Genomic DNA, 25,784 nt, shown 5'->3' on the forward strand with positions numbered 1-25,784 from the left:
CATGCGACTTTCAACTGGCAAATTTATAACCCACCCAGCTCCTCAACATATAAAAAATTATACACTCACTTTTCAAATGCCTGAAAATAGTTCCACTTGCTGACGACAACAACAACAACAAACGTAACAATTTCAATAAAGGAACTCCCACTAACGAATATTTTCCTTAAATGGCTCAGTTAACGCTGATAACTCTCATCAAATTTAATTAGAGGTGTTGTGCAGAGATAGCTGTCTTCATTATACCCATAAGATTTTTTTTCCTCCACCAGTGGGTGTTAAAATAATGAGCAAACTACCCTGTGAGGTGCCAGTCATCTTCAGAAGGAAAAAGAAAACCCACTGCCAGTTTCTCTGATTTCCCTGAGGATTCCTGACATTCATCCAGAAGAAAATGACTTACAAATCAGCATTACTGTCTTTCATCTTAAAGGCCACGTAATGAAATGACAAATGTGTCATACTCGATATGAAATCACAAATGACAGATGCCAACGTTAATCGAACTTATTTGCTGACATACATGCTGTTCTCATTGGCAGTGACGTTTGAAACGGACGAGACTCGTAATGGACTAAAGTTATTAAATTATCTTTCAGTTAAAACTTTCAAATATATTTCAGATGGTATTTCTTATGAAATACAAGCAGGAGTACCCCAGCATTGCCCGGTCTATTTTTTGTGGGGAGCTAAATGACAGGGCAGTAGATTCACAGTCTGATGGAGGATCTAAGCTCCAAGGAGATCATGGAGATAAGGACATCAAATATAAATGGCCGAAAAAAAGAAGTGGGGAGAGTCAATGAGGGTAGAAGAGAGCAAAAGTGGATATGGGCAAACACATGGGGTAACGATTCATTCATTCATTTCGTATGCAGCCTGTGGCTGCTGGTTGCATCATTATTGGGAGCACGGCTGTGTCACTGTTGTCATGCCCCTGTAGGTGAGAGCAGGAATTGGTAATTTGTTCATGGTGCTGGTGATAATTCATCGACTATTCACGTCAGACACCGTGGGATCTTTAAATCCACCAACTAATGCCAGAAGATGGGACGCCCAGTTTAAAGTCCTTCCAAGGGATGACACACAGATCGATCAATCACCCTGCCTGTGAGACACTAGGATGACAGCTTATAGCTGGGTCAAGATTCAAACCCAGGCGAGACAGCTCAGAGGTGAGTGTGCATACCTCTAGGCCATCCTGCCAGCCCACTGTAGTGATGATGAGAAGCACTCTTAAAAGATTGGAGGGAGGGCCACAAGGCAACAGTCAGTTCAACAGAAGAGAAAAAAGAGGAAGGAAGGAATGGAGGTGAGTGTTTAGCTTAGAAATGGGAACAGTAACTAGGTGTCGGATTCCACAAGAACATATATGGCTTTAGTGTGTGAGGGAGGACACAGAGAGAAAAAAGGATCGGAGAAGTGAGGCAATAGAAAACTTGAGGGTCCACCGATATGCCTGCAGTGAGCAAGCAGCCTTCTGCTGAGAGATGCCAACAATGTAGAGAACCTTGGACATAATCACCTCCAGAGGAGCAAGATGGGTAGCAGCAACACCAGCCCTGAGTGGGGACCCATCCATCCTCTGATATTTCGGATGAATGCCTTGGACAATTTAATGAGCTCTGAATGGTTCAGACTGTGTTCAGTGCCCTAGATAAGTCCAGGGAGATGGTCCTCAACTCTTGTTTGAGATTTTGGGCCTCAGTTACTGAAAAGGAAGTGGAAGCATGTCTATAGTTGAGTCAGAGGGATTGAAAGAGAATGTAAACTGGTGGACAGGGATCAAGCTGTTTGAAAAGAAGAAAGACGACATCAGCAGCAATGATCGATTCCATAATTTTGCTTGGAAATGTAAGGAAATTCATTGATGGGACCTGTTTTTGCACCCTTGTTATGAATGGGAGTGATGTTGATGCACTTCCAGGCAGACGAGCGGCTGCCAATGGAGAAGAGCAGGCTGATACCAACAGCCAAAGGTGAAGCAATAACAGCAGAGCAAGATTAAAGAACAGAGGCACCAATACCATCAAGACCTATTGCTGATGAAGAGTCGATGCTGGATATAATTTTTCCTATACTACCTTTACAGGCGTGAAAGACATACAGCCAATAATCAGTGGGGCTGGGGAGTTAAGGTGGGGACACAGCTGGATGGGTTGGGCACATGAGATTTGGAGGCAAACACAGAGTTGAGACATTCTGCCTTGTCTGAATAAGAATCTGACATAAGGCTGTTTGAGGAGAGTGAGGGGGAGTAGTCACTTGAGACAGACTTGATAAGGGACCACCAGGACTTTGAGGAAGGATACTGACTACTTGGAGTGCCAAAAGGCATATTACAAGTATCTGACCAGTGACTTGTTTTTCCCTGATTTTCCAAGATAGATCCTGCAGAACCTTGCCTCTCAAAAGGTTGATCCTAACATATTGGCTCAAACGCCAATAGCCGCAAGAGGGAGACCTTGAGACAGGAGGCCATCAAAAGTAATCCATTGGTTTCACCAGCAGAGAAAATAAGATAAGCATTCAAGGAGGGGAACTTGTAGACCATTACCAGTCAGCTTAGAAAGTAAGGCTTGGGAGCTGACAGTATCTGAAGCTTGAGAAATATCAAGAGAGATCTCTTCTTTGAGATTCAGTGCATCCATCTATTTATTGTTTAAAAGAAACAACATGTGCCTGTGGGAGAATAGCCAGTATGGAAATCGAACTGATGACCAGAGATTAGAGAGTTGGAAAAGAGATCAAACTGGAGGTCTGCAGCAGTGATAGGTTCCATCACTATTTATAGGAGGGATGTTTTCAACTTTACAAGATGAAGACAGGAGAACATCTTGGAAAAACCTGGAGGAGTGTGGACACAGAGGAGAGGATAGGGCCAAAGCACAGTTCTTGAGGATGACAGTGCCAATAGCATCAAGTGCAGTTGCAGAGGAGGTGTGATGATTGACTTGGAACTTCTCAATCTTTGTGGGAGAGAAGTTGATGCACTGCAAAGAGTAATCTGTGATGGGGACAAGGTGGGTAGGGGGACAGAAGGATTGGGGACCTTGGTCTCATCAGTAAATAGTGTAAGGATGTTCTCCTTTTACCACAACTGTGTCCAACATGAGTCCATGCTTTTTGACTGAAGGTACATAAGGGGAAGGTATACAAGAGGATATAGTGACCAGCTGCCAACACACGTTGGAGGATGGTGAGAGTCTTCATGAATATTATCCAAGCTTGATGTTGACTTCTGAATCATTGGAAGACTGATAAACACTGATTGCAACCTGTGCAGAGGGACTTTAGGTTTATACCAGTTAGTTTTTGCCTTTTTTTGTATCCATCGCCGAGGCTCTTGGAAGAGCTAGAATTAGTACACTGAATTGATCAGGACAAAACAGGACAAACGGAACAGTTGAGAGAAGGGGGAAAGTAGAGGCAGACTTGCACAAACAATGGTTGGGGGGGGGGGCAGGAGAGGATTCATGGGGTGGACAAGGTGAATATAAAAGGAAACTCTCAGGAGGGAAAACTGGAAATTTGGAAGGAGGAAGGTTTGGAGTGGGGGTTAACGAGGGTAGGAAAGATCATGATTTTTGGAAGGGGGGGGTGATCTGAGATGGTGGTGAAACAGCTGTCTTGAAGACCTGGAGGGAAGAATGACATTGAAGAGAATGTGTAAGTTGGTTTCACAGGTGGGGGAAAAAGACGAATGGATGAGTGGAGGTGAGCAGTGATCCTTAAATTAAATAGTTTCACCAGAAGGGGGTTTGTGGTGGACCGTGTGTGCTCTGCAGAACCCTGGGGGGGGGGGGGACAAAGCATGGAAAAGGCAGAGGGTGCAAGACCAGAAAGGACATGGAAAAGAGAGAGAGATGACTGACCTGTCTGCAATGGTGAAGTGAAAAGCCCATAGAATCAGCTTCATCATGAGAGATTCCAATAATATTAAATGCCTTGGTTTCCAGGGCATCAAGCTGAGCAACATGTGAGGCAGGGAAGCCAGCCCAGAGGGGAGAGCAGTACTCCATCAAGCTGCAGATGAAAGCCTTGTAGGTGGTTAGGAGTTAATGTGTGCCAAGGAAGGACTTTGTACGACAGAGAATGCCCGGTCAGCAGCTGTACTTGGAGGCCAATTTTGAAATGTGGTTTCTCCAAGAAAGATTGTGACTGACAAAGAGACCCAGGAGTTTGATTGGCTGAACTTCCTCAAGAGGATTGTTAAGAACGTCAATTAAGAGTGGGTGGGGGGGGGGGCAGATGGTCCTTTGGGAGAGAGATAATGAGAGTGTGAGATTTGTCAGGATTGAAAGACATATTCCAAGTGTTTGACCAGCTTGTGATTTTTGTCAATGTCTGAAGAGAGGGAAGAAGCTGCAGCCTGCCCATCTGAAAGATGAGGGATGTTATGGCAGAAGGTAGAGTCATCAGTAAATCAATAAAGAGTATTTTCCCGAATCAGATAAATAATTTACGAAGATTAGGAATAGGAGTGGGCCCAGAACACTGTCTTAGGGCACTCAAGCCTTGACAAGGAGAGGAGATGAAAGGATTCCATTGAGAGCCACTCGTTGACTCCGAGAGTTGAAGAAGTCAGTGAGCTATGTGTGGAGTTGGCCTTGGATGCCATTGGCAGAGAGTTTGCAGAGCAAGGCAGGATGCCAGACTATCAATAGCACGAGATATGTCCAAATAGATGGCTCTGATCTCATGTCTGACATTGAGGGCCTCCATCATTTGTTGGGTGAGTTGAAGCAGGATGTCCAAGGTGGAGAGACCTGGTCTGAATCCAAGTTGATGATCTGAGATGAGGTTGTTGGAGAAAAGGAAGGATTTCCTATCAACAGCGGTGATTGATAGATTCCATAACTTTGCTGATGATTGGAAGGAAGCTGATAGGCCTGATGTTAAGGGGATCCATTTTTGGACTTTTTTAATGTAATGCAGTGACGTTTGCAGATTTCCAAGCAGATGGAAGATGACCGAGCACAAATGGCAGGGTGAAAAGGGCAAAGAGAGGATGTGCAAGATCAGCTGAGCAGGATTTTAGGACATGTGAGCTGATGCCATCAGGTCCAGTTGCAGTCAGAATTGAGAGTTGAAAGAACCTTCTTCACCTTCTCAGGTGTAAACATCTCAGGAGAAGTTGGGTGCGATAGGGGATGGGGACCGAGAGTGAGGAGTTGAGAACACAAGTGTCCAACAAGTGAAGAATGCAAGTTGCTTTTTCACAATTGCCTCACCACTTGTCTCAATGTACCAGTGTTGTTATGATGAATATGACAGCTGTTATCAGGAAAGGATGAAGTGGTGATGGAGAGAAAGCAGTTTATTGGGAGAGAATTCCCAAAACGGTTGAGGTCAGAATGAGCTGATGACGTACTGGACCAATCTGTAAGAGAAAGAGCAGATTATATATCAGAGAGAGACTGAGTAAGAGTAGCTGTGGTCGCAAAAGGCCTTGGCTGCAATATTGGGGACTGTACTTTCAGGATCGGCTCCTAACCAACTGGTATGGTGGTATTTCAAGTCTGCATTGATTAGAAAGGTAGAAATGAGAGAGTGGTTGGGATAGGATTGCAAAGAATCTATGTTTGTAGAAAGAGCCTGTTGAGAGAGTACACACAGAAACAAGAGGAGGTTACAGAGAAATACATGAAGCTGGAAATGCTACATGGGGTTGGTGGAGCTGGAGCGGGGTGGGGGGGGGTGGGGGTTGGGAGAGTGTCAGGGCTATAGGGAAGAGACTGGCAAACATATACAAAAACATTAACCTTAGGATCAAAGTTGGGGTTGTCAAAATGCAGGAGGGAGTAGCCAGAGACAGATGAATGTGAAACATCCTGTTTCCCCCCCCTCCCCCATTACAAAAATGAATTATTCATGAGAATGTGCTTAATAAACGTAAATGAAAGGAGTGTTCCTTTAATTAGTCACCTGGCAGTAAACTGTCAAAAATAAAATCAATACGATAATATAAAATATCAGAAATATATGCACAAAACTCAGGTTGATCATTACATCTGTGGCCTTACAAATATGCAAACAAATAAAATAAAAATGATCACTGAGTTAAAACAAGCATTACACATCCCTTTTAGAAGATGAATGTGTTGGCTGAATGTGACAAAATAAAAACGGTTTTGTAATACCAATGAACGAAGATATTCTAAGATTGTGATGACATTGTGAATAGAATCCTATAAACGACAAACAGATATTAAATACTGTAATACAAACACCCACTCCCTTTGGGAGCATTGTCAAGTCATCTCCCCCCTCCCCCGCATGGGGGTAGGGGGGTGGGTGGTGGGGTTGTTTGTTAACCCAGGTACTACTAACATGTATGAAAATTTTGGTGGAGATCAGGTTTAAAAAAAAACACACATACATACATATCCATTTTTAATTCAGGCTGTAACAACAAAATGTGACAGAGTTGAAGGGTGTGAATACTTTCTGAAGACTACTTATTTATACATACATACAAACATACATACATACACATACATATACATGCATATACACACAAACATATACATACATACATACACACACATACATACACACATACATATTGTTATGGTTCTAGGAAAAAAAAAGATCGACCAATAAACAAAGGACCATTGAGGGCCCTGAAGACGCCTGACCATCGATTGCCTGCTGTGGCACTCAACCACGAATGTTTCATTTATTTTGTTCTTTCCTCAAGTCACAGGTCCTGGGCCATGGGTAGTGTAAATATTAGAAATGTATGTAGTCCTAACCCATCTGCTGTTTGTTTAGCGCCGGCAATATAGTTGTTGTCCGAATGAGTCTGTTAGTTTAGTTACGCAACGCACTCGGTTATTTATTTTTGGGACATGAATTCAAATATCGCACTCAGGAATCCGTAGGTAAAACATAGTAGGGGAAACCTACACCTGCATGCCACATGGATGTAAATGACTCGGGTCGAGTCCAGCAAAAGGAAGGGGGGTAGTGTTACGGTTCGAGAAACCGTATGCATACAAACATACAGTTGTCCCGAAGTTAGTTATGCCATTAGTATATGTGCAGAAAGATCCCTCCCTTGTGTGTTGTGGGCTGACACTGGGGTGCGTTGCGATGGGATTTTTGTTAGGATTACAAATAATTTCTTCCCTTTTATTTTATTTCCCCTGTTGTTGGAGCCGCAGTACCTTTCTCTCGCTTGCGACTCTTGTATGGGCTGGACAAGCGCTTTACCGCCTACTCGCCCAACCAGTGACTCGTTTTTAGAAGCAAAATCTTGCAGTAGTTCCTTCTTGGAGGGTCCTCACACGAGTGGAGTGGGCGGGCTTGCCGGCCTGGCCGAAACTCCGACCAGAAAGGGCAGACCCCATGAAGGCCCTGTCCTATTGGGATGGACGACGACATCAGCTTCGCCAAGGCCCCTCCCCACCCAGGGGGATCTAAAAAGTACGAAGCGATCCTCAGAGGAGGGTTGAGTGCTTGGAGTTCGTGGTTGGATTTGAGGGTTTGTTTTGTAGTGGTGGTTGAGTTGTTGGAAGGGCCTTGAGAGAGAAAGAAGGAAGGTCATTGGTTCTTTGGTGGTCGGAGAGTTCAGTGGGTTCGTTGGCGTTGTTGCAAAGTGTCTACCCACGTCTCGCCTCGACGGCCCGCGCTCTCCACTCAAGCTCCTTCACAGACACGAACTCCACACGTACGGTTGTGGCTGACCAACTCAACCTTTGTCAGGTGCCGCACCACGGAGTATCCCTTCCCACGAGGCTCTTCGGTACAGAGAACTGTGACCTCACCTCCCTCCCTTCCGAAATGCGAAAGGTCCCCTTTTCTTTTAATTGGGTTCATTTTATTTGAGCGTGTGTCTAAGTGTGTGGCACCTGTCTTATAAGTAAACTGTATAAGTTCTTTGATTATTGGAATTCTTGCTTTTATTTTTCTCGCGTTAAGTCTGTTCTGTGTCCGCTTTGGAAAGGTGCTGTATAATTGTCGCACTAAATCTCTCTCTCTCTCTCTCTCTCTCTCTATGTCTCTCTCTCTCTATGTCTCTCTCTCTCTCTCTCTATGTCTCTCTCTCTCTATGTCTCTCTCTCTCTCTCTCTCTCTCTCTCTCTCTCTCTCTCTCTCTCTCTCTCTCTCTCTCTCTCTCTCTCTCTCTCTCTCTCTCTCTCTCTCTCTCTCTCTCTCTCTCTCTCTCTCTCTCTCTCTCTCTCTCTCTCTCTCTCTCTCTCTCTCTCTCTCTCTCGCTCTCGCTCTCTCTCTCTATGTCTCTATGTCTCTATGTCTCTATGTCTCTATGTCTCTATGTCTCTATGTCTCTATGTCTCTATGTCTCTATGTCTCTATGTCTCTATGTCTCTATGTCTCTATGTCTCTATGTCTCTATGTCTCTATGTCTCTATGTCTCTATGTCTCTATGTCTCTATGTCTCTATGTCTCTATGTCTCTCTCTCTCTATGTCTCTCTCTCTCTATGTCTCTCTCTCTCTATGTCTCTCTCTCTCTATGTCTCTCTCTCTCTATGTCTCTCTCTCTCTATGTCTCTCTCTCTCTATGTCTCTCTCTCTCTATGTCTCTCTCTCTCTATGTCTCTCTCTCTCTATGTCTCTCTCTCTCTATGTCTCTCTCTCTCTATGTCTCTCTCTCTCTATGTCTCTCTCTCTCTATGTCTCTCTCTCTCTATGTCTCTCTCTCTCTATGTCTCTCTCTCTCTATGTCTCTCTCTCTCTATGTCTCTCTCTCTCTATGTCTCTCTCTCTCTATGTCTCTCTCTCTCTATGTCTCTCTCTCTCTATCTCTCTCTCTCTCTATGTCTCTCTCTCTCTATGTCTCTCTCTCTCTATGTCTCTCTCTCTCTATGTCTCTCTCTCTCTATGTCTCTCTCTCTCTCTATGTCTCTCTCTCTCTCTCTCTATGTCTCTCTCTCTCTATGTCTCTCTCTCTCTCTATGTCTCTGTCTCTCTCTATGTCTCTGTCTCTCTCTATGTCTCTGTCTCTCTCTATGTCTCTGTCTCTCTCTCTATGTCTCTCTGTCTCTCTGTCTCTCTCTCTCTATGTCTCTCTCTCTCTATGTCTCTCTCTCTCTGTGTCTCTGTGTCTCTGTGTCTCTGTGTCTCTGTGTCTCTGTGTCTCTGTGTCTCTGTGTCTCTGTGTCTCTGTGTCTCTGTGTCTCTGTGTCTCTGTGTCTCTGTCTCTGTCTCTGTCTCTGTCTCTGTCTCTGTCTCTCTCTCTCTCTCTCTCTCCTTTCCCCTGTATAACACTCCAATAAACCTTGTTCCTGTGCCACATGTTTTTCCTCGCTTTATTGTAAATAAATAATTGTAGAAATGTTCCTAGCTCCTTTTTGTCTTTTCCTTCATTGGTCCAGCATGGTTCGGATCTGAGTTTAGACGGGTCTTTATCCCCGATAATCTGTTCATTCTAGCCGGTACGTCCTTGGCAGTTCCGCTCAGCTGCATCTGATCTGGAGTTGGTACTCTACCGTAGTTGGTAGAGTGATCCAGTTCTGGCAAGGCGTACCGAGGGCATGGTTCCCCGGTAGTCAAAACCATGTGGTTAATTCGCTGAACTGATTACACCTGGCAAGAAGACCCTATGCTATGCGGTTGAGATATTGGCATCCGAAGTCGGTTAAACGACCGGCCGCGTCACGGAATTATCCATGAGCGACAGCCTACAATTCTGGGAGTCTGGTGGGAGACAACGTAACTTCCCCCACCCAGTGGTCGTTCTCGCTACTGGACCCCGGCCCGCAACAGTTTGGTGTCAGGCTGTGGGATCTCGAACCCCTCCACCCCCCCCCCCCCAATAGAGAAATTTATGGGATTCGGATCAGGGGTGTGCTTGGCAACCCTCCCCCCTTTCCCTCCGAAATTAAGAGCAGGATCCAAATTGTAGTGAATTCTCGGTACGAACCATGGCGGACCAAGACGAGCTGGTACAGGTGGGTTCTGAGATAATGTTCGAAGAATCCGTGGCTCAGGACGACAGTCGTGAGAGAGATCTTTCCCTGCAGTCATACCCAGAGGTAACATTGGGGGCAACGGCAACAATGCCTGAGGACCCCTTGTATCAAATTTCCCCCACGGAGGACCGAGCGATCCCTATCGGATTCACATCCGATCATGGCAGATCGGCTACGCCAAAACAATTTGACATGAACCAGTTGGTGGAGATACAAACGCAAATGAAGGGGGATATGCAAACAATGAATGGGAATATGCAAGCACTGAAAGGCGATTTACAAAACCAAATTGATGCGAATACGCAAGCACTAAAGGACGAAATAAAAAACATGGTCCGGAATTTTTCAAATGGGATCGGGACTGAACGTAGGGAAATGACCAGATCGAGGGGGAGTGTGGAGGCTGTTCGGACCACGATGACGACGGGCAAGGTCGAGGTGACAAGTGAAACCACAATAATCAAGGGAGAAACCTGTGAACCTGGACAGGTAGAGATGAAGAGCCAAGAATTGGGCATCATAAATGAGACGCATAAATTAAAAGAGGAGCAGACATAAATAGAAATGGTAAGGGATATTGAGATTGAGCATGTGGAATGTTTTGAGACCCAGTGCAAGGGTCAGATTAACCTCCTGCAGGAAGAAGGGGAGACGGTATGCTCCCTTGAGGCAAGCCATGATGAGGTGAGTCCGGTAAGGCTGTACGAGGTAGAGTGGTTGCATGGTGCGAAGGAGCACATGCCGAGCTTTGGCGGGATCGAAGCCCCGGGTTCTCGTGGGCTAACACAAGCCCCCGATGTGATTGTGTCGGAGCGTGAGTGGAGTGCAAATGACATGGCATGTGTGAGTGCACGTGAGGAAATGGGACACGGACCGACCCAGACGGGAGACGTGGGTCGTGTAATGGATGGAGTTATTTCAGGAACCGCGCTGGTTTCGCGGGACGCTGCGTGCGAGATCCGTTCCGTATATTGCGAACAGCCCAAGCGTGGACGTTTGCGTGATCGGGAGCCGGCGTTAAAACAATCTGCGTCTAGTACAAGACCAGAGCGCAGACGGTTAAAATGGAGGCGAATTGGGTCGAGTGAATTTGGAAAGCATGCGTCCCCATGTGAGCACGTGTACAGAGGCCGACGTGCTGCGCGCCACGAGTGGAATTTGCAGAACGCGCGGAGCGAGTCCCAGGTACGACACGACCGGGCCTACCTGCGTGGCAAGCCTCGCAGAGCGATCCATGTGCGAGTGACGTCATCGAGGATTGTGCAGCACGAAGGCCAGGCGAGTAGCACACGGTGGCTCACATGGTGGATAGCTCGAAAGCGAGACGTAAATGCGATTGACGGGACGATGTTACGGCCTCATGCATCTGCCAAACGTAGGGGACGAGTGAGTTGTAAATCGCCACCCTGGAGACGCAAGGCTCGTAGAGCCTTGCCACGAGTACACGATGCCCAGCCAGGATGTAGCGAACACCCTTGCGGGGGGGGGGGGCAAAGGAGCATTCGTTAGGGGAAGGGTTTAGCGTTAGATAGACCAGCCTCATGGGGTATGAGCAGTCCTCCATGGGGCCCGGTGACATCAGTTATGGGGAATTTAGGATAGAATTTAGAAATGGATTGGAGACATGGACAGACATGGAACGTGGGGACGTAGATTAGCTTCGTAGAATTAAATGGAACGTGTATTAGAATAAGGGATTACGGGGAGCACGAGCTAGTTATGGGAACGTACTGTAGCTCGTAGAGTGTCAGTGTCCGAGTGAATAAAAAAAAAAGATGATGAATGAATGTGGTCAGTAGGCCCGAGTGTGAATGGAGTGAATGTGAAATGCATGGTGCGAATGAATGATTGGGGGGAGGAGTGAATCCCACCCAAGGGAACCCAGGGTTAGTGTAATGACAGTTAGTGGGTTACTTAAATTAACCTAAAGGATGTCAGTTTGTTGTTGGTGTTGAGCGAAGGCACAAAACCTTTTGTAGGGTGCAGGAGACTATTGACTGGCTGGGAGCGTGGCTGATGAAATGTGCGCACTGAGTAGAGGGCACCCCGGTCACTGAAGTAGTCGGCCAGAGTAGGCCATGGGTTCCAGCGACCGAGTTAGTGTAATGGGCTTGGGTAGCCCATGGAAACGGGACCCGGAGCACCAAAATGCCACGTTGGCATCGACGGGGAAGATGCCAGGAAGGGCATCCCCCACGTTCAGAAGGAGTAGGTAGGCTCAGAGACAGCCTCAGTGACCCGGGGGTGCCGAAGATCGAGTTCGGCAGATGGATGTACCTGCCAAATGAGCCACGCTGCCCAGCCATGAAATTGTGCAAAAGCACGAGAGAAAATTTGCGGGCCAGGCCCAAATTAATAACGAACACCAACACAGGCGATGGGAATCGTGATTGCAAGAACCAATAGTTTAAAGAGACAGGCGTGTTGAAAAGCCCCCAGGATAGATTAACGTTTAATAAATGCTAGGATAGATAGGAAACATGTACCCCCTCGCACCATCCATCCCTTCGGTGTTCATGGGCTGCTGGACTCACCTTGGAAATTTCTGAAACCGGTGGGAGTTATTCTGAGGTTACATTGGGCCTCGAGACAGATTAAATTGTCTCTTCATCAATCCCCTCAAAAAAGGATCTTAGGGATTGGGGATGGACAGTCAGGACAGGTTAGCCGAACAAATACGATAAAGGGGGCTAGGGACACACGTAATTATAAAAAAATAAAAATAAGAAAAAGAATAATGAATAAATAAATAAATAAATAAAAATAGTCTAAATTTCGTTGTTTTTTTGTTACAAGCTAATGGGGGGACAATGGCTAAATGGTATGGACAAGTAAGGGGTATGGACAAGGACAGGCATATGCGATAGGTTGGGGGGAGACCGTAGGGTAGGTCCGAGCCCGTCTTCGGACTGGCCAATGCTACCACACTCCCGCCACAACCTCACGAGACCACGCCGAGGCCAGCCAGCTTCATGTGCCGACCTGTTGCACCTTATCTGGTCTGCATTTGTCATGCCTTTTTATGCCTTTGCCTTGACTCCATACCTGGCCATGCCTTTATTTGCATTGCCATTCAACCTCACCATGTGCACAGGACCATCTCTGTGAAAGTGTTTTGCAGGGACTGCCCTGCAGGCAGCCGCCTTGCCGGGGACTGCACTGGGCAGCCCGAATAGCTCCTTGTTGCATAAAGGCCAGTTCAAATGGCCTGTGAAATGGCGTGTGGTCTGCCGTGTAAGGGTGAGTTGCCTCCAGCAGCCAGGAATAATTTAAAAAAGAAAAAAAGAAAAAAAAAGATCGACCAACAAACAAAGGACCATTGAGGGCCCTGAAGACGCCTGACCATCGATTTCCTGCTGTGGCACTCAACCACGAATGTTTCATTTATTTTGTTCTTTCCTCAAGTCACACGTCCTGGGCCATGGGTAGTGTAAATATTAGAAATGTATATAGTCCTAACCCATCTGTTGTTTGTTTAGCGCCGGCAATATAGTTGTTGTCCGAATGAGTCTGTTAGTTTAGTTACGCAACGCACTAGGTTATTTATTTTTGGGACATGAATTCAAATGTCGCACTCAGGGATCCGTAGGTAAAACATACGAGTGAAACCTACACCTGCATGCCACACGGATGTAAATGACTCGGGTCGAGTCCAGCAAAAGGAAGGGGGGTAGTGTTACGGTTCGAGAAATCGTATGCATACAAACATACAGTTGTCCCGAAGTTAGTTATGCCATTAGTATATGTGCAGAAAGATCCCTCCCTTGTGTGTTGTGGGCTGATACTGGGGTGCGTTGCGATGGGCTTTTCGTTAGGATTACGAATAATTTCTTCCCTTTTATTTTATTTTCCCTGTTGTTGGAGCCGCAGTACCTTTCTCTCGCTTGCTACTCTCGCTTGGGCTGGACAAGCGCTTCGCCGCTTACTCGCCTAACCAGCGACTCGTTTTTAGAGGCAAAATCTTGCAGTAGTTCCTTCTTGGTGGGTCCTCACACGTGTGGAGTGGGCGGGCTTGCTGGCCTGGCCAAAACCCGTCCAGAAAGGGCGGACCCCATGAAGGCCCTGTCCAATCGGGACGGATGATGACGTCAGCTTCGCCAAGGCACCTCCCCACCCAGGGGGATCTAAAAAGTACGAAGCGATCCTCAGAGGAGGGTTGAGTGATTTGAGTTCGTAGTTGGATTTGAGGGTTCGTTTTGTGGGGGTGGTTGAGTTGGTGGAAGGGTCTTGAGAAAGAAAGAAGGAAGGTCGTTGGTTCTTTGGTGGTCGGAGAGTTCGGTGGCATTGTTGCAAAGTGTCTACCCATGTCTCGCCTCAGCGGCCCACGCTCTCCACTCAAGCTCCTTCATGGACACGAACTCCACACTTAGGGTTGTGGCTGACCAACTCAACCTTTGTCAGGTGCTGCACCATGGAGCATCCCTCCCCCTCGGCTCTCAAGTACCGAGAACTGCGACCTTAGCTCCCTCCCTTCCAAACTGCAACCTCAGCTCCTTCCTTTCCGAACTGCGAAAGGTCCCCTTTTCAGTTCATTGGGTTTATTTTGTCTGAGCATGTGTCTGAGTGTGTGGCGCCTGTCTTATAAGTAAAATGTAGAAGTTCTTGATTATTGGAATTCTTGCTTTTATTATTCTCGTGTTAAGTCTGCTCTGTGTCCGCTTTGGTAACTTGCTGTAAAATTGTCGCACTACATCGCTCTCTCCTTTCCCCTGCATAACACACCAATAAACCTTGTTCCTGCACCACATGTTTTTCCTCGCTTTATTGTAAATAAATAATTGTAGAAATGTTCCCAGATCGTTTTTGTCTTTTCCTTCATTGGTCCAGCATGTTTCGCATCTGAGTTTAACCGGGTCTTTATCCCCAATAATCTGTTCATTCTAGCTGGTACGTCCTTGGCAGTTCCGCTCGGCTGCATGCGATCCGGAGTTGGTAGTTGGTAGTTGGTGGAGTGATCCGGTTCGGGAAAGGGGTACCGAGGGCGTGGTTCCCCGGTTGGCGAAACCACGTGGTTAATTAGGTAAACTGATTACACCTGGCAGGAAGACCCTACGCTACGCGGTTGAGGTATTGGCGTCCACAGTTGGTTAAGCGACCCGCCGCGTCATGGATTTATCCGTGAGCGACGGCCTACAATTCCGGGAGTCTGGTGGGAGACGACGTAACTTCCCCAACCAAGTGGTCGTTCTAGCCACCGGACCCTGGCCCGCAACAATATACACATACATACACACATACATATACATACATACGTACATATACATACATACATACACATATACACATACATATACATACACATACATACATACAATTGCCTTATTAGTTTCATACCGGTTTCACCGGAGGGGACTACAGGGTTGCTGTCCATCTGTCCGTCCCACCTGTGGTTTTTTAGACTTTTTTCCACACCCTTTAACATATTCAACTGAAATTTGGTACATGGATTTATTATGATAAGTTACAGAAGAAGTTTGAATTTCAGGGCATTTCATCAATTTTTACAGAGTTATATCCTTTATAAACTTAGAAAATATCACACACCATATTTTCCAGTGTATTAACTGCATCCATGTTTTTCACCCTCAAAAGAAATTAATTGTTTGATCATTTTCTTTTCTGATGTAGATCTAAATACGTTTTTACATTAACTTTGTATGGAACAAAGTGACGGAATATCAACATGCTTACTCCCATGTCCGTTTAATTCTGTCTAACTTCTTGAAAATGAGAATAAGACTGTTGAAGAAAGAGGAGAGGATTCCAAGAAGTTTTTATTTTTCTTTCTTATTTTTTAATGTTATATAGCCTGGTGTTGGCGCAGTGGTTAGGGCAGCGGCTTGGGATCCAAAAGGTCCCGAGTTCAAGCCCCGTTGAGCCACTGAATTAATACACCAGGGGGTTGACTCAGCCTGTCATCCTTCCGAGGTCGGCGAAATGAGTACCAGTGTACTGGGCCGGTGTATACCCCGGTTAAAATAGGTGTACCATATCCCTGTGTCATAAGAGGTGACCAGGGTTGCGTCAGGAAGGGCATCCGGCGTAAAACATGTGCTAAATTACTATGCGGATCATACGGATGATCCGCTGTGGCGACCCCTAACATGGGAGCAGCCGAAAGAAGAAGAAGAAGATTTTTTAATGTTATAATATAAACAGAATTTTTTTGTTCCTAGAAAAAGGAAGAAAAGGGATCCATACCGGTATCACATATTTCTTGTGTATTTGTGGTCCTGAAAAGGGTCGTTTGGGATTGATGAAGCTTTTTAGCTAAAACCTAGGAAATCCTCGTTAATGCTTTCCTTGTCGAAGATGGCACATAACTCCTTGTCCGAATCAGGGTAGAGCAAGTCCCTGTCACTGTCCACGTCACTGTCACAGTCATTTGCAGCCTCCTCCTCCGAAATGATGTCGTTCTCTGTGCCGTCCATGTTGTTGGAGATGCAGCATTTCAGAAATGCTCACTTGATGATGTCCGATGGTATCTCCTCCCACACCTTGATGATGCAGCCATAGATTATCAGATGATCGACCTTTCTCATCCTCCCGCTCTTGGTGTAGGTCTTCTCCCCACTCATTATCCAGTCGGACCAGCAGCAATGTAGTCCGTCCTTGAACAGCTTGTTGATGGATAGATAGAGGGGCTGCAGGAGTGATGTCATCCCGTCTGGGATGATGTTGAGATCAGTGTTGGTCCGACAGAGCAGTGCTTTGGTGTCGGCGGTCTTGTGACAACTGAACGCATCCAGGACTAGCATGCTCCGTCATCGGGAGAGACCGCCATCCAGCCTACTTGTCCAGACTGTGTGAACACAGTCCTGGACCAGTCCCTCATCTATCCACCCCTCTTGCTGCGCACGTGCAATGATGCTGGCTGGAAACTTGTCTTTGGGCAGTGTCTTCCTCTTGAACACGACATATGGGGGAAGCTTGTCTCAGTCTGGGGTGCAGGCGAGCATGATGGTGAATCGGTCCTTCTCATGACCAGTCATGTTGATCGTCACATTGCGCTCCTCCTTCACTGTGATGGTGCTCCTTGTGAAGCACAAAGCGGCCCTTCTTGAGGGTCACGTGACCGCCCACAGCCTATTGTCGGAAGCACGTAAGTTTGCGCACAAGCTTACTTGAGGCGGTGCTCCATTATTAGACTCAAGCCATTGTGAATAATTCTTCTTTTGATGCAAGACCAGTTGTTTTTCTTATTCTTTTGTGCTTAATGGCGTTTTCAGAGCTGCGAGGCTCTTTCTACACCATGCACCGAAACTCCGGGTGTCTCCGGATGTCACTTTATTTAATTTCCACACACGGTTAATAAAACACTGCACAAACTCTGAACCTGAAACGATTTTCAAAATTTAAACTGTAAAATTGAGCTTAACAGCAGTTCCGACCGCTAAAAAGCATTCATTTTGAATATGATTTAAATTCAGCATTGATCGTTTTTAAAACTGATTTTCTTTCTATACCTGTGTATTAACTACACCCCCAACTTTTACCTTTTTTGCCGATAAAAAAGTGGGGATTATACACTGGGGTACAATACATGGGTCAGTGTTCAGCTGCCTTGACTCCACCTCACTGATTTACACCCATTGTCTGGACAGCTGGCCTGACTCAACCCAACAAAATCATGTGCTGCTATTTCATGAAATTGCACATCTCAGGAGGCCTCGGGCCTTGGTGTTGGTCCATGGCCCACTGCAATGAGAATGATCCCCGGTGTATAACCAAGATGTATTATATACGTACATCAGCCGTACACGTTTTTGCTTCATGTATGTACATCAGGTTAGTTTTATTATTTTTGGCACTAAACGTGCCATTATCCACTGCCCAAATAAAGGGATAAGAACATTCATTGTGACCGGAAGGGGACATGTATTGCAAACCAATTATAATTGGTTATTGTATAGTTATAATTGGTTATATATATTATAATAGGTATAAAAAATAAACGTGCAATAAATTGGATAATTATCACTCTTGTTTAAGATAGTCGGATATTTATAAAATTCTCCTTCCCTTTTCTAGATGATCCCAACTTGGAAAAACCATTTTGCTTGGAGTCCAATTGTAAATGTGTTGATTTGCCTTATAATTTCAGAAATTTGTCAAAGCAGAAAATTCACTTCCTGAAAAAGATTACGATGGCAACAGCTTCAGTTTTTCTTGGACAAAAATGTGTGTAAATGGTCTTGAGATTATTGCCAAACCAATTCGGTCAAACAATAGATACCTATGGACTATTGTATGCAGACAATTTAGACTGTATGATACAGTTTGGTAATTTGTAAAATTTATGTGATGGTGACTTGTTTATATTTGATTATGTGACAGAATCCTGTAAAAGTAAAGAAAAAACAAGGCCCAAAAGAATACAAAGCTCATGCCAACCAGCGAGGGGATATTGTGATCTGAGGTTGTGGAGAGAAAGAACCGTGTTCTGCATGGATAATATGCATGGATATCAGGGTTCCTCCATGGTGCAGTATCAGGACCACAATGACCAAGACTCAAGGATATTGGATGAGGGCTACTTGGCTTTTAGGGAGGGGAGTGATAGACGCACTGAGGATGGAGCATCAAGCGAAGAAACCGAAGGTCATGATGAAGATGATGAGATCTATGAAGGAGAATACCAGGGCATCCCAGCTGGAAGCAGAACCAAACCGGTATGATTTTCATCCTTTTAATTTGCGTTAACATGAATTAATGTAAGATTCATTGGATGGTGTTAATTCCTTGTGATGGAGGAGGGGGTTGTCTTCTATGTTCCAGTGATGTAGGAATATACATTTAAGACTCGACTTTGACTCCACACCCATTGTTTGACACTCTCATGAAAGACTTTGTTGCACCAGAAACAATGTTTCCAAAAGATTTGTGCAAAATACACCCATTTACCATGAGGTTCTTCCTTCTTCAAAGCACATGTATATTGTGTGTGTGTGTGTGTGTGTGTGTGTGTGTGTGTTTGTGTGTGTGTGTGTGTGTGTGTGTGTGTGTGTTTGTGTGTGTGTGTGTGTGTGTGTATATACACACGGTATATGTATATATGTATGTACGTATATATGTTGGTTAATGATGCACTGTGATTGGTGAGGACCTCAGATCAAGTCCTAGTTCAGCTATTGCTGCATGATGTGGGACCAATAAATGCATCTTTGCACTGCAAGAGGCACTTCTGGGACTGCGAGTCATGACGTTGTCATGACGGTATCATCATGGCATTCATCTAGGTTGGAGAACTTCATTAATCATTTTATATATATATAGAGTATACAGTGCCTATAGAAAGTCTACACCCCCTTTCAAAATTTTCACATTTTCTTGCCTAATAGCCTGGATTTAAATTTCTTTAAATCAGACTTTTTTCACATCATAACCCACAACATCCAAGTGAAAAACAAATTCCACAAATTTCGGAAAATTAATTAAAAATACAAAACTAGAATATCTTGGTTGGATAAGTGTCCACCCCCCTGAGTTAATACTTGGTGGAAGCTCCATTGAGAGCAATTACAGCTGTGAGTCTGTTGGGACAGGTCTCCACCAACATTGCACACCTTCATTGGGCAATATTTGCGCATTCTTCTGTACAAAACTGTTCAAGCTCAGTCAAGTTGTGTGGGTAGCGTTGACGGACAGCAATCTTCAATCTGTGCAGCAAGCAATATTGGCAAGTCTTGCCACAGATTTTTGATTGTATTGAGGTCAGTTCTCTGACTCAAGTTCAGACTTCAAGTATTTAGGTCAGTTCTCTGACTCTCTGACTCTGACACTCAAGGACATTTATCTTTTTGTTCCTTAGCCACTCCAGTGGAGCTTTGGCTGTGTGCTTGTCATGCTGACAACAGCTTGTCATGCTGAAAGGTGAACTTCTGCCCCAATTTCAGGTTTCTTGCAGAGGGCAGCAGGTTTTCCTCGAGGATTTTTCTGTATTTTGCTCCATCCATTTTCCCTTCTATCCTGACAAGTTCCTCAGTCCCTGCTGAGAAACATCCCCATAACATGATGTTGCCACCACCATGCTTCACAGTAGGGATGGTGTTCTTTGGGTGATGTGCTGTATTGGGTTTGTGCCAAACGTAACATTTTGCATTTAGGCCAAAAAGTTCCATCTTGGTTTTGTCAGACCACAATACTTTTTGCCACATGGATTCAGAATCGCTGGAATGTTTTTTTTGCATACTTCAAAAGGGACTTAAGGTGGGCTTTTTTGAGTAATGGCTTCCTTCCTGCCACCCTACTGTCCAGGCCAGACTTGTAGATTGCTTGGGATATTGTTGTCACATGCACATAGTGACCAGTCTTTGCCATAAAAGGTATGTAGCTCTTTCAAAGTTGTCATTGGCCTCTTGGTGGTATCTCTGATCAATCTCCTCCTTGCCTGGTCATCCAGTTTGGAGGGATGGCCTGATCTCGGCAGGGTCTTGATGGTACCAATCGCCTTGCACTTCTTAATGTTTGGCTTGACTGTGCTCCAAGGGATATTCAAGACCTTTGAAATATTTTTGTGCCCACCACCTGATCTGTGCCTTTCCACAACTTTATATCGGAGGTATGCCTGGTGTTGGCTTAATTGTTAGGGTGGTGAGCTTGTGATCCGAGGGTCATGAGTTCAAATCCTGCTTTGCTATTGAATTAATACCAGGTGGGGATGACTCAGCCTGTCATCCTTATGAGGTCAGCAAACCGAGTACTTGCTTGCTGGGAAGATTAAGCTATTTGAGTATCCTGTGTTGGAGTGGTGATCCATCCAGGAGTGTGCCCAATAGCCCAGGAGACTGCTTCACCAGCACCGATGCTCTGTACAGAGTATGGTCCCAATGGATGGATGGGTGGATTGCAGTTCTTTTGAAAGCTCCTACAGTCGCTGCCTTGGTACTCATGGTTGAGTCTTTGTTGTGAAATGCATTTCCCAGCAGAGGAAACCTACAGGAACAGCTGATTTTATTGTGAAATAATCAGAATCTCTACAATTGAACACAGGTGGAGGCCAATTAACTTGGTGTGTGATTTTAAAGGTGATTGGTTACACCTGAGCTAATTTACAATTGCTATTATATGGGTATATTATAAGGATAAGACACTTATGCAACCAAGATATTCTAGTTTTGTATTTTTATTTAGTTTTCTAAAATTTGTAGAATTTGCTTTTTACTTGGAAGTTGTGAGTTACTAAGTAAGTAAGTAAAGGTGGAAAAAGTCTGATTTAATGAAATTTAATTTCAGGCTATAGGGCAACAAAAGGTGAAAATCGTGAAATGTGGTGTGGACTTTCTATCGGCACTGTATCCCCCCTAACTTGGTGCAGCAACAAGGCACAGATCAAGTCCCATAACAGCAAATACTGCACGACCTGTTAGCAACTGTTGTCTCCCACACGAGCACATTGCCTCTGCCCTACTGAGCACTAGTTAGGAGGTGGGGGTGCAGTCAGGCAAGATAAATTTAACAAAACCCTGAATACAACATGAAGCTGAAATAATGCGCATATTTTTTTATTTAATGGAACTTACCTGGTGACAAGTAAACAAATTTGCAGTATTCTCTCGTGATAAGCCCCAATAAGGGTGAAACCAGTCGGTGGCACTACATTCATTTACTTGTGATCATTTAACCCTGGTCTTTAAAAGATCCGAGTAGCCCTGCAGAAGCCATCCTGGTTTGCGGTGGTTTACATGTGCGCATGATGTCAGCGTTATGTCGTATTCAGGGTCAGTAGAGCCGTTTTCGTGAGATGTATACACACATATAATAAACCAAAAAATATAAAATGAAACTTTTCCTTAAGAATCATATGTAAGAAGAATCATCCTGCAATTTTCCGGAAGAATCATCAACAAGTCTTTAGTAATGAAATGCCCGTTGTTGCATCTTAATTGTCAGCTCCTCAATTTAAGAAATGGAGAATACCAGATGTGTGAGAGACTGGCTATTCCATCAAGACTTCTACCTGTGATTCCATTAGTTCACACTTTTTGTTGTCATCACAGCTCTGCAGTGTGTCTGACATGCATTCAATGAAAGAAATCAGGAGCAGGATGATTAATACATCATTCTTGTACAGTACTTCCAAATGATAGGCAGCCAGGATTGTTAATGCCCATGGAAAATGCATGAAGTTCATTTTGTGCACCTGACAGTGAAACTTCAGGTGATGCATTAGTCATTGTCATCGGGGTACATGCGTGGGACTGCTTGGTAGACTTGAAGTGCAATGACAAGTATGCAAACTATGCAAGTAATTCTGCTTCCCAGACTCAGAATGCATGAGGACAGCATGCTCCACATCTTGACACTGGTAGATCAGAATTTTGGAATGAACCAGATAATAAAAGGTTGGATGGTTCTCTAAAGTGTTCTCAATAATTTAACTTTCTCATCACAGCAATAATGATAAACTGCAACTGATTAGACCATATCACTTCACCAGTGAAACGTATTGACCATATCACTTCTTTCACTACAGTTACATGTTTTAACTGCACTCATAGAGAGCAAAGTCTCACCTCGCGTGCTCATTCTGAACAAAAATACCTTCATTAACTGAACACGCTACTATTATGGCCCGTATACCCGCATCATCAATGCACCCGGTTATGTCACGGACATTTCCATTATCCGTAGCTTCATTATTAGGATACTTATCAACCACTTTTGTGCACATTAAGGCTAAATGCGTCAATGAGGGTGAATATTAAATTATTTTCAAATGATTTATGTCATGGCTAGTCAATCAGGTATATGAAGTTTTAGATTTTTGGATAAGGATTTTGATTCAACCAATTATGGCTGGGATACCACTTCACTCATGTCATCATTATCACCCTATAAACCCAAAAGTAGGAGTTGATGACACACGGCAAGTTTCAAGTTTTTTTTTTTTGTTGGCTAGTTTTGGAGAAAATTATGTTCAATTTCTTTCCTTTAATCCAATATGGCTGCCATACTATGTGACCAATGACATCAGAGTTATCAATAAAATATTATCCATGGCAAGTCCCTCCTATGCTTAAAGTTTCGCATTAATCGGATAAGCGGTTGCAGAGAAAAATAATTGTAAACCAAAAATATATAGACTTGGACACAGACAGAGAGACAGACAGACAAGGGCATTGCAATAGTCTCAGAACCCCTTCGGGCAAGACTGTTGATGCACGTACAGTATCTCAGATGATCACAGGCAGGGTGATTCATCAATGTGGGTGTGTGTCATCCCTCGGATAGACGTTAAACAGGTGTCTTGTCTGCCAGCATTCGTTGGTGAACGTTAAAGATCACATGGTGTCCTTTGTGATGAGAAGGCGAGCTATCGCCGGCACCCTGAACAAATTACAAATTCCTGCCGTAACCAGCAGAGGGCACTGCATCAGCTGCACAGTCGCTCCCTCAGCCAATGATGCCACCCTGCAGTCTTGTGCTGCATACACACAAACAAAGAATAAGTAGTTCAGACAGTAATATCGAACTGTACAAGTCTGTTACAGTATTTGCATTTGAGTTAATGTTTTGAAGGGTGTTAAACTTGACAAGCTTCTGTTCTCATTCATCGAGAAAGGAAGTTTGCTTCCACAGCTCCTTCTCTGTGACCATTTTCGCTTAATTCCTCATCAGTGATAGACTTGTAACTGATGTCTTGGACTATACTAACATCATAAAGGACAGAGGAGCTCCTTGTGAGACAATTGTCATCCATTTTTAGTGCCCAACTATGTCTGCGGACGTCCTCTTGCAGTTGGGTTACTTGATTTTTAGGAGCTTGGTGGCAGGATTTGCACTCCAGCTATCGTGAAACCCTTCACTCCGCAAAACACAAAAAACGCAAAGAAAACTGAAAATCCACTCTGTGGGAGTACCACCTGTGCAGCTTGCCTTCCCAGGGCAGCTCACCGGATTACGGGATTGGGGCAAAGCCTTCGGGACTCCCACTCTTTGATGACTGGAGGAACAACATGGGGTAATTTTCCTGGGTTGGATTGCAGTCGTGTATGTCAGGGTGGTGCTGAGGTGTCGTCCACCAGACGGTGGTTTCCTTGGGTTAATCTGAGGAGGTCCCTTCAGGTGGGTGCCCGAAATGTCCCATCCCTAAGAGAGAATGATCATCTGTCTCTGTTATCATCTGAGCTAAAGTGTTTGAACATCAGTATTGCATCACTCTCTGAGGTTCAGAGAACGGATAGTGACGAGATCATGGCGGGTGGTTACACCTACCATTGGTCTGGTCAGTCTGATGGTTACCATGCCCAAGGAGTTGCTGCAGCTGTGTCCAATAAGCTGACTCCAATGATATTTCAGGTAACAACGGTCAACAAGCGCATTATGAGACGAAGGATTCATCACTCCTTGGGAGTCATTTCCCTGGTCTCTGTAAATGCTCTGACTGAGGTGAGTGATCGCACCATGAAGAACACATAATATGCCATGCTCGAGTCTGTGGTTGATCAGTGCCCCAGAAGAGATACTCTTCTCATCTTGGGGGATTTCAATGCATCGACTGGAACTGATAGGATGGTTATGAGATGTGTGTTGGTCCCCATGGGTCTGGAGCTGTGAACCTGAATAGCACTAAGTTCCTTGACTTTGCAAGAAGTCATGGACTTAGGGTGGCTGGTTCATGGTTTCAGTGCCCACCGGCTCATCTCATCGGTGAAATTGGTATTCCAACGCTGGCGGTGTGGTAAAGGAGATTGACCATGTGCTCGCTGATGGTCGCTGGAGGATGATCCAGAACTGTAGGGTCTACCGGAGTGCTCAGTTCCACAAAACTGACCACAGGCTTGTTGTAGCAACTCTGAAGCTGCAGCTTAAATCGGGGAGAATGGTACCATCCCAGCCAAGGATGGATGTTGGCAAGCTCAAGGATGAGAGGGGAGCTGAGGAGTTTGCAAACAGGCTGAGTGGGGATTTTGGGGGTTTGGGTGCTTTGGGGAATCCTGAAGAGTTGTGGAGTGCCTTCAAGACCACCATCCTTGATGTTGCCAGTGGATGTCTTGGAACTTACCAAAGGGTGAAGAACAATTTTGTCTCTCAAGGGACACTGGATACTATTGACCAGAGTCGCAGGGCCAGGCTTAATGGCAGACCTGAGCTGTTCAGGGAGTTGAGGCATAAAACTATGTGTGCTGAGGGTGGACAAGGAGGACTATGTGCAAGGAATCTGTGAGGGGTAGAGCTTCACCTGTGGTCAAGTGATTCTCGTACTGCTTACGGAGGAATTCGCGCATTGCATTGCTCCACGCCCACCCCTCGGTGTACTGCAGTTAGAGCAGAGGGTGGTAGGCTCTTTACAGAGGAGTCTGAAGTGAAGGCTCGCTGGGCCGGTTACTTTGAGCGGCTGTACCAGGCTGATCCACCAGGTGTCGAGCTGACCTTTCGAAATGACTGTCGATACCTGACCTTTCCTGATAATGTCCATGCTATTTTGCACCTCCTCCATACACGTACAGTCGCTGCCTCTCAAATGCTTCTACCCAGGCAAAAATGCTGCACTTAGAACTATAGTATGTGAGAGTTGCACTCTTATATACGATAATTATTGGTAACAGGTCCTTTGACAGTATTCTGCAGATAATTACTACAGGAAAGGAATGCTATTTTTGCCTGGATAATGTCTCTTTGTTTGTCTGGAAGACTTGGTATTGTCAAATTCCCATGACTTCATAGTCCTGCAAGAATTTGCTTCTGAGATCAAATGATCAAGATAATCTATATTTTTAAATGAGTAAAATCCTTATGCCAAATATAAATGTGCAGATCTCCAGATAGTCTGTGATATTGGGCTGGTACTGGCATTTGTGTCGGTAGATATTTGTGCCAATACCATAGCAGCTTTGGTGAAA

General features: G+C 45.0%; 1 protein-coding gene across 3 annotated transcripts in view; it reads left to right on the forward strand.

The window, feature by feature from the left end:
- Positions 1–25,784, forward strand: part of LOC147017742 (synaptic vesicle glycoprotein 2C-like) — a 98,430-nt gene that overhangs the window by 14,696 nt on the left and 57,950 nt on the right. For all 3 annotated transcript variants that reach the window (XM_085847622.1, XM_085847621.1, XM_085847620.1), the window contains exon 2: positions 18,277–18,611. In XM_085847622.1, the coding sequence (XP_085703748.1) occupies positions 18,387–18,611 (225 nt within the window). In that variant the 5' untranslated portion in view covers positions 18,277–18,386. The remainder of the gene's footprint in view (positions 1–18,276; positions 18,612–25,784) is intronic.

Source organism: Eptatretus burgeri, chromosome 11 (assembly GCF_056783735.1).
Source record: "Eptatretus burgeri isolate ZD-2024b chromosome 11, Ebu_testis_v1, whole genome shotgun sequence".
NCBI lineage: Eukaryota > Metazoa > Chordata > Myxini > Myxiniformes > Myxinidae > Eptatretus > Eptatretus burgeri.